Consider the following 14,213-nt stretch of genomic DNA (forward strand, 5'->3'; position numbering starts at 1 on the left):
CCCGGGCAGTGCCAGCGCGGTGCCCCCGCTCTGCCCCCCGCCCCAGGGCCCGTTCCGCTGCCCGGGTCCCTGCGGGGTCGCTCCGCGGCCCCACCGGGGGTCCCCAGCTCGGGGTCCCCATCTCGGGGTCCCCAGCTCGGGGGTCCCCAGCTCGGGGGTCCCCCAGCCCCCTCCGGGAGCGGCGCGGGGTCAAACATTAACCGGGCGGGTTAACTGGTCACCGATTGTCGCCGCGGGGCCGGGCGGGCCCCCCGCGCCTCCCCCCGCCATAAAAGCGGGGCTGCGGCGGCTGCCCCGCAGCTCCGGAGACCCCAGACCCAGAATGAGCAGCGTGCAGGAGGTGAGCGGGGCGGGGGGCGGGGGGCTGCACCGGGGGGACAGACAGACACACCTGGGGGGACAGACACACTTGTGAGGGACAGACAGACACACCTGGGGACGGGACAGACACACCTGGGGACAGACAGACACACCTGGGGGGACAGACACACTTGTGAGGGACAGACAGACACACCTGGGGACGGGACAGACACACCTGGGGACAGACAGACACACCTGGGGACAGACACAGACACTCCAGGGCCGCCCCAAGCCCGCGGGCAGAGGTGACCCCCTGGCGATGCTGTCCCTGCTGGCGGTGCCGCCCCCCCCCAAGGGCCCAGCCTGGGGGTCCCCTGCAGGGCAGGGGGGTCCCGAGGCCACCGGGAGCCGCTCCCCAGCCTGGGGGCTCAGGGCCAGCCCGGGGGGCGTCCCACAGCACCCGTGGGATGAGTGGGGACCCGCACGCTGTCCCCAACGGGGACCCCCAGTCTGATGTCCCCACCTGGGGACAGCCGGGGCTGGACCCCCCCCAGGGAGCGGGGACGGCACCCCCAGGTCCGTCTGTGCCGGGGGGGGGGACGGGCAGCGTGTGGCGATTGGTGACACCGTGTGACACCGTGACAGATAGTGTGCGGAGACGGCACCCCCAGGTCCGTCTGTGCCCGGGGGGGGACGGGCAGCGTGTGGCGATTGGTGACACCGTGTGACACAGTGACAGATAGTGTGTGATAGTGTGTGACACCGTGTGACAAAGTGTGACACCGTGTGACAAAGTGTGACATTGTGTGACAAAGTGTGACACCGATGCCTTGGGGGGTGACACTGTGACCCCCTGGGCGGTGTGATCCCACGCACCCGGGTCTGTCCTTGGTGCCAGTGTCCCCCTGTCCCCAACCTCCTGTCCCTGTGTCCCCCTGTCCCCAACCGCCTGTCCCTGTCCCGCAGTGCCCGGGCCGGGACAGGATGGGGTCCCTGAACCACTCCGCTCCCTGTCCCCTGTCCCGTGACCCTGTGTCCCCCTGTCCCTGTCCCCACGCGGGTCCCCTGAGCCCCTGTCCCCCGCAGGGCCCCGACTCCTCCGAGGAGCCCCAGCCCGGCAAGGCCAAGCCCGAGCTCCGCAACTACACCGTGAGTGGGGGTCCGGGGAGGGCGGGGGTCCCGGACCGGGGGGTCCCGGACCGGGGGGGCCCGGGGTGCCCCGGAGCGCCCCCAGCCCCCGGTGCCGCCCGCAGGAGGGGAGGCTGATCGACCGCGTGTACAACACCTACCTGCTGATGCACACCCACCAGACCGTGCAGTTCGTCCGCAGCAAGGTGCGACCTGCCCCGCGTCCCTCCGTGTCCCCTGGTGCCACCCGGTGTCACCCCGGTGTCACCCCGGTGTCACATCGGTGTCACCCCCTGTCCCCCGGTGCCCCCCCAGCGGGGCGGGGGGTGTCCCAGCCCTGCCCCCTGCCCCATCCCAGCCCGTCTGGGGGCACGGAGCCCCCGGGCGGGGCTGGCGCTGTCCCTCCGTGTCCCCCGGTGCCACCCGGTGTCACATCGGTGTCACCCCGGTGTCACATCGGTGTCACCCCCTGTCCCCCGGTGCCACCCCAGCGGGGCGGGGGGTGTCCCAGCCCTGCCCCCTGCCCCATCCCAGCCCGTCTGGGGGCACGGAGCCCCCGGGCGGGGCTGGCGCTGTCCCCACTGTCGCTGTCGCCGTGCCCAGAGCGCGCAGTACGGCTCGTGCTCGCAGCGGAGGATGAGCGTGATGGAGGCGCTGGAGCTGCTGGACCAGCTGGTGGACGAGTCGGACCCCGACGTGGATTTCCCCAACTCCTTCCACGCCTTCCAGACGGCCGAGGGGATCCGCCGGGCGCACCCCGACAAAGGTGGGGCCGCCGCCCGCCCTGTCCCCGCCGGGGCCCGCCCTGGGGTGACACGGCGCCGCTCCCCCCAGACTGGTTCCACCTCGTGGGGCTCCTGCACGACCTGGGCAAGGTGCTGGTGCTCTTCGGGGAGCCGCAGGTGAGCCGGGCAGGGGCGCCGGGGGCTCCCCCCGCGGCGGGGCACGCTCGGGGCTGCTGTGACCCCCGTGCCCCCCGCAGTGGGCCGTGGTCGGGGACACCTTCCCGGTGGGCTGCAAGGTGCAGAAGTCGGTGGTCTATGGGGACTCCACCTTCCACGAGAACCCTGACACCAAAGACCCCCGGTACAGGTGAGGGGGACCCGGGGTTTGGGGGTCTGGGGGCTGCACCCCCGGCCCGGCCGGGCTGTGGGGGGGGTCCAGCCCCTCAGCCCTGCCCCATCCCCAGCACCGAGTACGGGATGTACCAGCCCGGCTGCGGCCTGGACAACGTGCTCATGTCCTGGGGGCACGATGGTGAGTTTGGGGGGGTCCCTGGTGCCCCCCAGAGCTGTGCTGACCCCCCATTGCCCCCTTTGCAAGGACTGCAGCCCCTGGCGTGGGGCAGGGGCTGCTCTTTGGGGGGCTGCAGCTCCTGGGGGGGCTCTGTGTCCCCGGGGGGTCTCTGCACCTCTGGGGGTCCCCCCCCCGTGGGGGTCCCGCCCCCCCCCCCCCCCCCCCCCCCTTTCAGAGTACATGTACCAAGTGATGAAGTTCAACAACTTCGCCCTGCCCAAGGAGGTGAGCCCAGCACGGGGGGGGGCTCAGGGACCCCCGGCAGGTTTGGGGGTGCGGGGGGAGCACCCTAAACCCGTGCCCCCCCACCCCAGGCCTTCTACATGGTTCGCTTCCACTCCTTCTACCCCTGGCACGCCCACGGCGACTACGGGCACCTGTGCTCGGAGGAGGACCGCCGCATGCTGCCCTGGCTGCGCGAGCTCAAGTGCGTGCCCGGGGGGGCTGCGGGCTCGGCGGGGCCCCCGCGGCTTTGGGGGGGCCCGGCCCTGACCCCCCGCTCGCCCCGCAGCAAGTTCGACCTGTACACCAAGCAGGAGGAGCTGCCCGACGTGCAGCAGCTCCGCGCCTACTACCAGGGCCTCATCGACAAATACTGCCCGGGGCAGCTCTGCTGGTGACCCCCAACCCTGCTGGGGACCCCCGAACCCCTGCTGGGGACCCCCGACCCCACCGGGCCCCTCGCAGCACCCCCCGGCCCGCCCAGGCTCTACAATAAACCTGCTCCTGCTGCACCCCCGTGCCAGACCCCCAATCCAGGAGAGCGGCGGGGCTGGAATGTCAAAGGCTTTAATTAGAAAATTATAGCAAACCTCTGGGCTCGGGCCGAGCCGGGCAGGGGGAACCACGGGATGGGCAGAGCCCGCGGGGAGGGGGCACCCCGAAGTGCCAGGGGGGACCCCAAAGTGACCTGAGGGGCTGGGCAGGGTGACCGGAGGGCTGGCACTGCCCAAACTGCTCCAGCCCGCGGGCACAGAGCCCCCACCCGCTCTGAGCCCCTGACCTGTGCTGAGCCCCCACGCTGGGGGGTCCCCCAGGGGTCCCTGGGCACTGGGGAGGGGTCCCCTGACACTGGGGCTGGGTGCCCAAGGGGTCCCTGGGCATTGGGGCAGCGTCCCCAGACACAGGGCCATGTCCCCAAGCAGCCCCATAACCCCAGGGAGGGTCCCCAGCTGGCAGGGACAGGTCCCCAGCAGTGCCTGGAGGTGTCCCCAAGGTGTCCCAAGGCAGGGGGAAGTGTCCCCAAGCGCTGTGTGTGTCCCCACACCGTGCTGAAGGCACTGGCACACCGCCCCCCCGGGCTGGGGTCCACCCGGGGACTCCCTGCCCCCCGTTTTTGGGGGGGCTGCGGGGGCTACTTCTTCCTCTTGTTGGCGTGCCGGCCCTCGGGCCGTGTCCCGTCTGTGCCCCGCGTCCCCTCGGTGCCCCGCGCCCCGTTGCGCTCCCGGGGTCCCTTGTGGCGGGCGGGGGCTTGTGCCCCCCAGGCCCGCCGGGCCAGGGCTGGCAGCAGCCCCGCGGTGGCGGCCACCAGGTAGAGGGACCAGAGCAGGGCCGGGCCCGAGACGGGCTGGCACAGGCGGCGCAGCCGGGGGGGGCTTGTCCTGGGGAAAAAGGGGGTCAGGGGGTGCTGGTTCTGGAGAAAAAATGGGCTTGGGGGGGGAAGAGAGTGGGGGTGAGGGAAAAGGGCCAGGGGCCAAAAAAGGGGATCCTGGTGTGGGAATGGGGTCAGGGAACAGGGAGAGGGAGGGAAGAGGGTCAGGGGTGAGGGAAGGGGGGCTCAGGGGCTGATAAAGGGGATCAGGGTACGGGAATGGGGTTGAGGCAGGTGAAGGGGGTCAGGGAGGGGGAGTTGGGGCCAGGAAGAGAGGGGTCAGGGGAACAAGAGAGAGATGGGGGCTCAGGGGTGAGGGAAGGGGGGCTCAGGGGCTGAAAAGGGGGATCAGGGTGGGGGAAGTGGCTCAGGGGAGAGGGAAGGGGGCTTGGGGGGTCAAGGGCGAGGATCAAGGTGAAGGAAGAGAGGGTCAAGAGCAATGGAATAGGGTCAGGGGGAGAGCTCAGGGGAGAGGGAAGGGGGCTTGGGGGGTCAAGGGCGAGGATCAAGGTGAAGGAAGAGAGGGTCAAGAGCAATGGAATAGGGTCAGGGGGAGAGCTGGGGGCAAGGCAAGGGGGCTCAGGGGTGTTGAGGGACGGGGTCAGGAGCCAGGGAGGGTCTCAGGGCCCAGGGAGGGGTCACCCCGTGCCCACCTTGAGGCCGTGCTGGCTGAGCAGGGACTCCAGCCGGGGGTCTCCCAGGGACACGGCCGGGAAGAACTCCTGCACGTGCTGCCGCCGCCACCACGGAGCCGGGCCCGGGCTGGGGGCACAGGGGGCTCAGTGACCCCAAAGCCCCCCGAGCCGGGCTGGGGGCTGCGGGGGCCCCTCCCCACTCACCCGCCCTCGCCGGGGGCCGTGAACCAGTACTTGTAGAGCTGGGCCCGCAGGAAGGTGGGCGGGCGGGCGTGGAACGGGTACCGGGAGGCGTCAGTCTGCACCAGGCGGATCACTGCGGGACACGGCTCAGACGGGGACACGGCGGGACAGCCCGGGGACAGCCCGGGCACACCCCGGGACAGCCCCAACACACCCGGGGACACCCCAAACACACCCGGGACAGCCACAGCACAGCTCCAACACACTCCGGGACACCCCAAACACAGCCGGGGACAGCCCGGGGACACCCCAAACACAGCCCGGGGACACCCCAAACACAGCCCAGGACAGCCTGGACACACCCGGGGACAGCCCGGACACACCCGGGGACAGCCCGGACACAGCCCGGGACAGCCCCAACACACCCGGAGACAGCCCGGACACACCCGGGGACAGCCACAGCACAGCCCCAACACACTCCGGGACACCCCAAACACAGCCAGGGACAGCCCCAGCAGGGCGGGGACAGCCCCAGCAGGGCGGGGACAGCCCGAGCAGGGCGGGGACAGCCCGGGCACACCCCAAACACACCCGAGGACAGCCCCAACACAGCCAGAGGCACCCCAAACCTAAATAGGAACACCCAAATACACCTGCAGACACCCCCAAGGCTGTAGGGACACCCCAAACCCAAACAGGGACACCCCAAAACCACGGTGGCATCAATGCTGGGCCAGGGACAGCCCCAGCAGGGCGGGGACAGCCCGGGCACACCCCAAACACACCCGAGGACAGCCCCAACACAGCCAGAGGCACCCCAAACCTAAATAGGAACACCCAAATACACCTGCAGACACCCCCAAGGCTGTAGGGACACCCCAAACCCAAACAGGGACACCCCAAAACCACGGTGGCATCAATGCTGGGGAGGTCCCACCATACCATGGGTCCCCAGAGCCCCCAGCCCCCCCATGAACCCTCTCCCCCCCCATAGCCCCTCTGTCCCCAGAGCCCCCAGTCCCACACCCTGTGTCCAGCCCCTCTGCCCTGTCCCCAGAGCCCTCACCCCCCTGTCCCCTGTCCCCACCCCCGTGTCCCGGTCCCCAGGGCCGTGTGGGGCCGCTGACCGTCGGGCTGTCCCTGCAGCAGGCGCAGCACCAGGGCGCTGAACCAGGGGCTGCCCTGGTGGGGCCCGAGGGCGGCGAACCAGAGCTGCCAGTCCAGGCGGGGCTGGTGCGGGGCCACCACGGCCGGGGCCGCGCTCACGTTCCCGGGCTTGTACATGAACTCGATCTCCTGGGGACGGAACGGCCGCCGTGGCAACGGGGATGGCACACCTCGGGATCCCCGTCCCACCGAGGGCCAGGGATTTGCCACCCAAATCCCAAGGATTCTACAAGAAACACCTCGGGATCCCTGTCCCACTGAGCGCCAGGAGCCACCTCAAACCCAGGAAAAGGACATTGCCACCCAACTCCTGGGATTCTGTAAGAGACAGCTCGGGATCCCCATCCTACGGAGGGCCTGGAGTCACCTCGGCCCCAGGAAAAGGACATTGCCACCCAGAATCCTGGGATTCTGGGGCAGGACACCTCCAGAACCCAATCCAACCATGGGCACGGTTCAGCCCACGACCACCACAGCCTCAGGAAAAAGACATTTCCATCCAAAATTCTGGGATTCTGGGGCAGGACATCTCGGGATTCCAACCCAACCAAGCGCCTGGAGCCACCTCAAACCCAGGAAAAGGACATTGCCACCCAAATCCTGGGATTCTGTAAGAGACAGCTCGGGATCCCCGTCCTACGGAGGGCCTGGAGTCATCCCGGCCCCGGGAAAAGGACATTGCCACCCAAATCCCGGGATTCTGGGGCAGGACACCTCCAGAACCCAATGCAACCAAGAGCCTGGAGCCGCCTTGGCCCCAGGAAAAGGACATTGCCACCCAAATCCTGGGATTCTACAAGAAACACCTCAGGATCCCTGTCCCACCGAGCGCCAGGAGCCACCTCAAACCCAGGAAAAGGACATTGCCACCCAAATCCTGGGATTCTGCAAGAAACACCTCAGGATCCCTGTCCCACCGAGCGCCAGGAGCCACCTCAAACCCAGGAAAAGGACATTGCCACCCAAATCCTGGGATTCTGTAAGAGACAGCTCGGGATCCCCATCCTACGGAGGGCCTGGAGTCACCTCGGCCCCAGGAAAAGGACATTGCCACCCAAATCCTGGGATTCTGGGGCAGGACACCTCCAGAACCCAATCCAACCATGGGCACGGTTCAGCCCACAACCACCACAGCCTCAGGAAAAAGACATTTCCATCCAAAATTCTGGGATTCTGGGGCAGGACATCTCGGGATTCCAACCCAACCAAGCGCCTGGAGCCACCTCAAACCCAGGAAAAGGACATTGCCACCCAAATCCTGGGATTCTGTAAGAGACAGCTCGGGATCCCCGTCCTACGGAGGGCCTGGAGTCACCTTGGCCCCAGGAAAAGGACATTGCCACCCAAATCCCGGGATTCTGGGGCAGGACACCTCGGGATCCCCGTCCCACCAAGCACCCAGCAAAAGGACATTGCCACCCAAATCCTGGGATTCTGGGGCAGGACACCTCCAGATCCCAATCCAACCAAGGGCATGGCTCAGCCCACGGCCACCTCAGCCCCAGGAAAAGGAGATTCCCACCCAAATTCTGTGACAGGGACAGCACCAACCACAGCTGACCCAACCATGTGTCTCATCCTGCTCGGGGTCTCCTCAGCCCCAGGAAAAGGATGTTCCCACCCAAAATCCCGGGATCCTGGGGCAGGACACAGCCAGAACCTGATCCCACCAGTGGCCTGGTCCTGCCCAGGGTCACCACAGCCCCTTGTTCGGTGCCCAGCTGTGCCCATTGCTCAGTGCCCAGCTGTGCCCAGCCCAGACTCTGGCCCAGACCCTGTGTCCAGCTGTGCCCATTCCCGTGCCCATTCCGTGCCCAGCCTCACCGTCCAGCTGTGCCCGTCGTAGCTGCCCTCCAGGATGACCTCCGGCCGGCCGCCCACGCCGGTCATCCTGCGGAAGAGCCCGTAGGAATTGACCACCTGGAAGCGCTCCACGGCCCCGAACATCTGGTGGATCCCGGGCCACAGCTTCCCGTTGGACTCGTGCTCGATGTAGGTGAAGGGCACCTGGGGGCAGGGGCTCTGTCAGGCCCGGGGGTTTGGGGGTCCCCAGGAGCCCCCTGGCCCCCAGGCCTCACCAGGCTCACGGCGAACAGGCTCACGGTGGCCGTGGCCATGACGGCCCACTGCAGGGTGGCCCAGAGCTTCCAGAAGCATCCCCGGACACAGGCACAGCTGGGGGGGCACAAATGGGGGGTTGTGGGGGAAAGGGGCTCAGACCCCCCAGTTTGGGGGGTTAAAACCCCCCAGGCTGTGTCTGACAGCTAAAATCCCAGAGTGGGGTCACCCCCTGCCAGCTCCCAGGGTGTCACCCCACCGGGATCACCCCGGTGCCCCCCAGACCCCCGGGATCACCCCAGTGCCCCCCAGACCCCCAGGATCACCCCGGTGCCCCCACACCCACCGGTACATGGCCACGAGGATCTCCCAGGACAGGGACAGGAAGGCCACCCCCACGAGCGGCAGCGTCACCGTGCGCAGCCACGTGGTGAACTCGTGGTAGGTGAAGGCTGCAGGGAGGCACAGCGCGGCTCAGGGCCAGCCCTGGTGCCCAGGGCGGGCACAGGGCCGTGGCCCTGGCACGTACCCACTCTGGAGTCCAGCAGCCTCCTGTCCCAGTCGAGCCGCAGGCCGAAGCAGCGCACGGTCCAGCAGAGCAGCAGCGCGTAGGTGCCCAGCTCCAGCAGCGTGCCCAGCACCGAGCCCAGCCTGGGGGGCCAGCCTGGGCCAGCGAGGGGCTCAGAGCCCGCCCGGGACCCCCGCACCGCCCCCGGGTCACCCACGGGCACAGGGCCCTGCCCACGGTGTCGCTGTCCCCTGTGCACCCCCCAACGCAGGGTGCTGGGGGTGCCACGGCTTCCAGAGCTGCAGTGGGAGGGAGGGAGGGGGGAAAGGCCCAGGCGTGTCCCCACGCCCTCGAGGGCACCTCAGTATTCCCCCACACCCCTGAGGGCACCCTGGTGTCCCCCCACACCCCCAGGATCACCCCAGTGTCCAAGCAGGGTGCTGGGAGGGGGGAAAGGCCCAGGAGCAGCAGAGCCTCGCTGGGACACAGAATTCCAAAGGGTGGGAGCCCCCTGTGGGGGGACAGCAGTGCCAGGGGGATGGGCTCACACAGATCCAGATTTATCCTTCCTTATTCCCTGATTTCAGAGGGAAAAGAGACCTCTTCCTCCTCCTCCTCCCACACCCGGCTCTGACCCACTGGAGCTCCAGGGAGGATCCAGGGAATCCTGGAGTGGTTTGGGTGGGAAGGGAGCTCAGAGTCCCTGCAGTGCCACCCTGCCAGGGCAGGGACACCTGCCACTGTGCCAGGCTGCTCCAGCCCCAGTGTCCAGCCTGGCCCTGGGCACTGCAGGGATCAGGGGCAGCCCCAGCTGCTCTGGCAATTCCAGCCCAGCCAGCAATTCCTCATGGCCAGGATCCCATCCATGGCTGCCCTCTGGCAGTGGCAGCCATTCCCTGGCTCCTGTCCCTTGTCCCCAGTCCCTCTGCAGCTCTCCTGGAGCCCCTCTGGGCCCTGGCAGGGGCTCTGAGCTCTCCCTGGATCCTTCCCTTCTCCAGGAGAACATTCCCAGATTTCCTAGCCTGGCTCCAGAGGGCTCCATCCTTGGAGCAGCTCCAGGGCCTCCTCTGGATTCGTTCCAGTGGATTCAGGAGCTGTTTTGGGAATTCCCTGAGCTCTTTCTTCCCCACTGGGAATTGTGCCTTTCCCTCTGAGCTCTGGGAGCTCCTTTTGTCCTTGGAATGCAGTTTTCAGATTTTCCCCCTCACTGCCTTTTCCATGGATAATTTCCCGGCTCCAGCCTCGCATATTCCCTGAACTTCCTTTTGGGGCCAGTGTGACACCAGGAATGTCCCTGCTCCGTGCCCGGGAGAGGCTTCCCAAAATCCTGGAGCTGTTCCCGTGTGCTTCTCCTCAGAATCCTGGGGACCCCTGGGCTTGGAAAAGAATTCCAAGGACACTGAATCCAACTGGGCCTGGTCCCCAGCCCAGAGCACTGAGTGGAATTCCAGGAATTCCCTGGACACATTAGACCTGGGATATTCCCACTCCTGTGGGAAGGGAGCTCAGAGTCCCTGCAGTGCCACCCTGCCAGGGCAGGGACACCTGCCACTGTGCCAGGCTGCTCCAGCCCCAGTGTCCAGCCTGGCCCTGGGCACTGCAGGGATCAGGGGCAGCCCCAGCTGCTCTGGCAATTCCAGCCCAGCCAGCAATTCCTCATTGCCAGGATCCCATCCATGGCTGCCCTCTGGCACTGGCAGCCATTCCCTGGCTCCTGTCCCTTGTCCCCAGTCCCTCAGGCCAGCCTGGGTGGCCTTGGAGCACCCCAGGACAGCGGGAGGTGTCCCTGCCATGGGGGCTGGAATGGGGTGGGATTTAAGGCCCCTTCCCTCCCCACCATTCCTGATCCCACAGCTGTGCCCCACACCCCCTGGCCCGGGGTGAGTGTGGCAGCTCCCACAGCACGGCCCCACGCCCCCAGAGCCCCGGGAAGCCCCCACCCCGCGGGGCTGGGGTCTCACCAGCGCCGTGCCTCCGGCGGGGCCGGCCCAGCCAGCGCCCCACGTGCTGCTCGTCCAGCAGGGAGAAGGCCAGCACGATGGTCAGCGCGTTGAAGAAGTTGTAGTTGCCCGTGAGGATGATGAGGACCTGCAGCAGCACCTGGGGGGCACGGGGCAGGGTTGGGGTGTCACAGGGCTGGGGGGACACAGGACACTGCGCACACCCTGACCGGGACATCCAGTGTGGCCATGTCACCTCCCAGTGCCCACGGGGACGAGGGAACCCCAGCCCTGGAGAGACCCCCACAGGGACCCCCCTGGCACACAGGGGGTCACAGGGCTGGGGACAGATGGCACAGGACGTGTCCCCATGCCCATGGAGTGAGGAGCCAAGCCCAGCCCCGGAGAGGCCCCCATGGGGATCCCCCTGGCACAAAGGGGGTCACAGAGCTGGGGACAGATGGCACAGGACGTGTCCCAGTGCCCACGGGGACGAGGGAACCCCAGCCCTGGAGAGGCCCCCATGGGGATCCCCCTGGCACAAAGGGGGTCACAGAGCTGGGGACAGATGGCACAGGATGTGTCCCAGTGCCCACGGGGACGAGGGAACCCCAGCCCTGGAGAGGCCCCCACGGGGACCCCCTAAACACAAAGGGGGGCACAAGGGAGCCCAGAGAGTGTCACAGGGCTGGGGACACATGGCACAGGACATGTCCCTGTGCCCACGGGGTGAAGGAACCCCAGCCCTGGAGAGGCTCCCACGGGGACCCCCTAAACACAAAGGGGGGCACAAGGGAGCCCAGAGAGTGTCACAGGGCTGGGGACACATGGCACAGGACATGTCCCCATGCCCACAGAGCGAGGAGCCAAGCCCAGCCCCCTGAACCCCCCCATGGAAACCCCCCTGGCACAAAGGGGGGCACAAAGGGACCCAGGGGGTGACAGAGAAGAGAGGACGTGGGACAGCCAGCCCCTGCAGCACCCCCAGAGTGAGACCCCCGTCCCCTGAGCAGCCCCCTGGCATGACAAGGGGCACAAGGGGGGTGGCACAGCACTGGGATGGCACTGGCCTGGGATGGCACTGGCCCGGGGCTGGCACAGCACACTGGGTACCATTAACAAAAACCACTTCTCTCCCTAAGTAAACTAAAAAAAAACCTATTCTAAAAATAGTAAACTAACTAAAATTTTAAGTTTACTGGGATGGCACTGGCCTGGGATGGCACTGGCCCGGGGCTGGCACAGCACACTGGGTACCATTAACAAAAACCACTTCTCTCCCTAAGTAAACTAAAAAAAAACTTATTCTAAAATTTTAAGTTTTCTTTATGTTGCCAGTAAGAAAAAGAAAAAAAAAAAGTTGTAAAGAGAAGAAAAGCATTCTAAAAATTTATTCTAATTCTTATTACCTTTTCTTTTAGCGTCTGTTAATAAATTTTTCTTTATATCCTTTTAAAGTTTTAAACCCATATACCTTTTTCCTAATCCAACCTCACAACAAAAGGTGAGCACACCAGTAATTAACCAACACTAAACCCACCACACTCACTGGTACATCACCCAAAAAATCCCAAAATTCATAACACCCTGAATTATCAAAGAGTGAGCACACCAGTAATCAACCACACTCATTAGCATGTTACCCAAAAAATCCCTAAATTAATAAATTACCAAATCAATAAAGTGAGTACACTAATAATTAATGAACACTAAGCCCTCCGCAGTGATTAGCACACCACCCAAAAAACCCCAGAACTAATAAAATCCCAATTACCAAACCCCTGCAGCAGCCCCCCTGAAGTGCAGAATGGCCCACTGCCCACCCCGAGGATGATCCCCCTGCCCGCCCCAGGAGCCCCCTGCCCGCCCCGAGGATGAGCTCCATGCCCACCCCCCACCCAAAAAACCCTCAAAATTAATAAAATATCAAATCAAGAAAGAGCACACTAATAATTAATGAACACTAAACACACCACAGTGATTAGTACAGCACCCAAAAAATCCCAAAATTAATAAAATCCCAAATTAACAGAGTACATTAACGAGCACTAAACCCACCACACTCACTAGTACAACACCCCAAAAAAATCTCAGAATTAATAAAATATCTAATCAACAAAAAGTGAGCACACCAGTAATTAACACCAAACCCTCTGCAGTGATTAGCACACCACCCAAAAAACCCCAGAATTAATAAAATCCCAATTACCAAACCCCTGCAGCAGCCCCCCTGAAGTGCAGAATGGCCCACTGCCCACCCCGAGGATGATCCCCCTGCCCGCCCCAGGAGCCCCCTGCCCGCCCCGAGGATGAGCTCCATGCCCACCCCTAAGGGATGATTTCCCCTGCCCACCCTGAGGAGCCCCCTGCCCGCCCCAGAGCCCCCTGCCCGCCCCAGAGCCCCCTGCCCACCTGGCAGTAGAAGGCGAAGAGGCGCAGGCGGCGCAGGGGCGCGAAGAAGAGCGCGGGCACGGCCACCTCGATGACGTAGGTGGCCACCACGCTGAGCTTCTGCAGCCACACGGGCAGCTGGTGTGCCAGCCACGCGCCCGGCGTGGGGATGCACTGGCTCTCGTAGTGGTACGTCAGGGCTGGGGGCACACAAGCGGGATTGCCGCAAATCCCAGAAACCCACCCCAAACCTGGGGTAACGCTGATTCTCCCCACTGCAGAGTGCAACCACTAATAAAGAGGGAAAAGCTTCCCGGCGCAAAAAATGTTTCCAAACTGAGGGGTACCTTGGGGCTGGGGGGCACAGGGGAGGCTTTCAATAATTACTTCCCAAAAACTGAACCCAATTCAGGGTGAATGCCAGTTTTCCCATTGCAGAGTACAAGCAATTCTGGGAATTCCAGAACTGGAATTCAGAATTCAGTGCTACCTTGGGGCTGGAGCACACGGTGGGGTTTTGGGGGGGGCTTCCCATAACCTACTGCTTCCCAGAAACTCCCTGGAATTCCAGGCTAATGGAAATTATTCCCCGTTGTAGAATAGAATCAATGCTAAACAGGGAAAAGCTTCCTTGCAGAAAAATCCAAATTGAACAGTACCTCAGAACTGAGGGGGCACGGGGGGCCTCTCCATAATCTACTTCCCAATAATTCACTGGAATTCCAGGCTAGTGCCTGAACCCCCAAAGCTGCACCCCTCACCTGTGAGCCCCACATACACCGGAACCCCCAAAGCTGCAGCCCTACCTGTGAGCCCCCCAACATGAGCCCCCAAACCTACACCCCTTACCAACACCTGAACCCCAAAGCTGCAGCTCTCACCTGTGAGCCCCCCAACACCTGAGCCCCCCCAGGCACACTCCTCACCTGTGACCCCCAGGCACACCCCTCACCTGTGAGCCCCCCCAGGCACACCCCTCACCTGTGAGCCCCCCAAAGGCACACCCCTCACCTGCG

General features: G+C 64.9%; 2 protein-coding genes across 2 annotated transcripts in view; one reads left to right on the plus strand and one right to left on the minus strand.

The window, feature by feature from the left end:
* Positions 1–232: 232 nt before the first annotated feature.
* MIOX (myo-inositol oxygenase) lies at positions 233–3,491 on the plus strand. Its single transcript, XM_039704583.1, has 10 exons — positions 233–340; positions 1,387–1,449; positions 1,554–1,634; positions 2,032–2,194; positions 2,263–2,330; positions 2,411–2,520; positions 2,618–2,685; positions 2,900–2,949; positions 3,039–3,151; positions 3,236–3,491. Exons 1-10 carry the CDS (start codon positions 323–325, stop codon positions 3,342–3,344), a joined length of 843 nt encoding a protein of 280 aa, XP_039560517.1. The 5' UTR covers positions 233–322; the 3' UTR covers positions 3,345–3,491.
* The window catches only part of LMF2 (lipase maturation factor 2), a 13,197-nt gene continuing 2,438 nt past the window's right edge, over positions 3,455–14,213 (minus strand). Inside the window, 11 exon segments of the mRNA XM_039704574.1 lie at positions 3,455–4,319; positions 4,913–5,077; positions 5,155–5,266; positions 6,261–6,429; positions 8,125–8,307; positions 8,379–8,475; positions 8,705–8,810; positions 8,888–9,022; positions 10,828–10,966; positions 13,219–13,397; positions 14,179–14,208. Coding sequence (XP_039560508.1) covers positions 4,079–4,319; positions 4,913–5,077; positions 5,155–5,266; positions 6,261–6,429; positions 8,125–8,307; positions 8,379–8,475; positions 8,705–8,810; positions 8,888–9,022; positions 10,828–10,966; positions 13,219–13,397; positions 14,179–14,208 — 1,556 coding nt within the window. The 3' untranslated portion in view covers positions 3,455–4,078.

Source organism: Passer montanus, unplaced genomic scaffold (assembly GCF_014805655.1).
Source record: "Passer montanus isolate IOZ18808 unplaced genomic scaffold, ASM1480565v1 scaffold177, whole genome shotgun sequence".
NCBI classification, from domain to species: domain Eukaryota; kingdom Metazoa; phylum Chordata; class Aves; order Passeriformes; family Passeridae; genus Passer; species Passer montanus.

What these genes read in the sequence shown, in the direction of transcription:
- MIOX (XM_039704583.1), top strand. An exon ending in TGCAGTTCGTCCGCAGCAAG is followed by an intron (nt 1,635 to 2,031) that starts GTGCGACCTGCC and finishes CGCCGTGCCCAG; the next exon opens with AGCGCGCAGTACGGCTCGTG. An exon ending in ACTTCGCCCTGCCCAAGGAG is followed by an intron (nt 2,950 to 3,038) that starts GTGAGCCCAGCA and finishes CCCCCACCCCAG; the next exon opens with GCCTTCTACATGGTTCGCTT.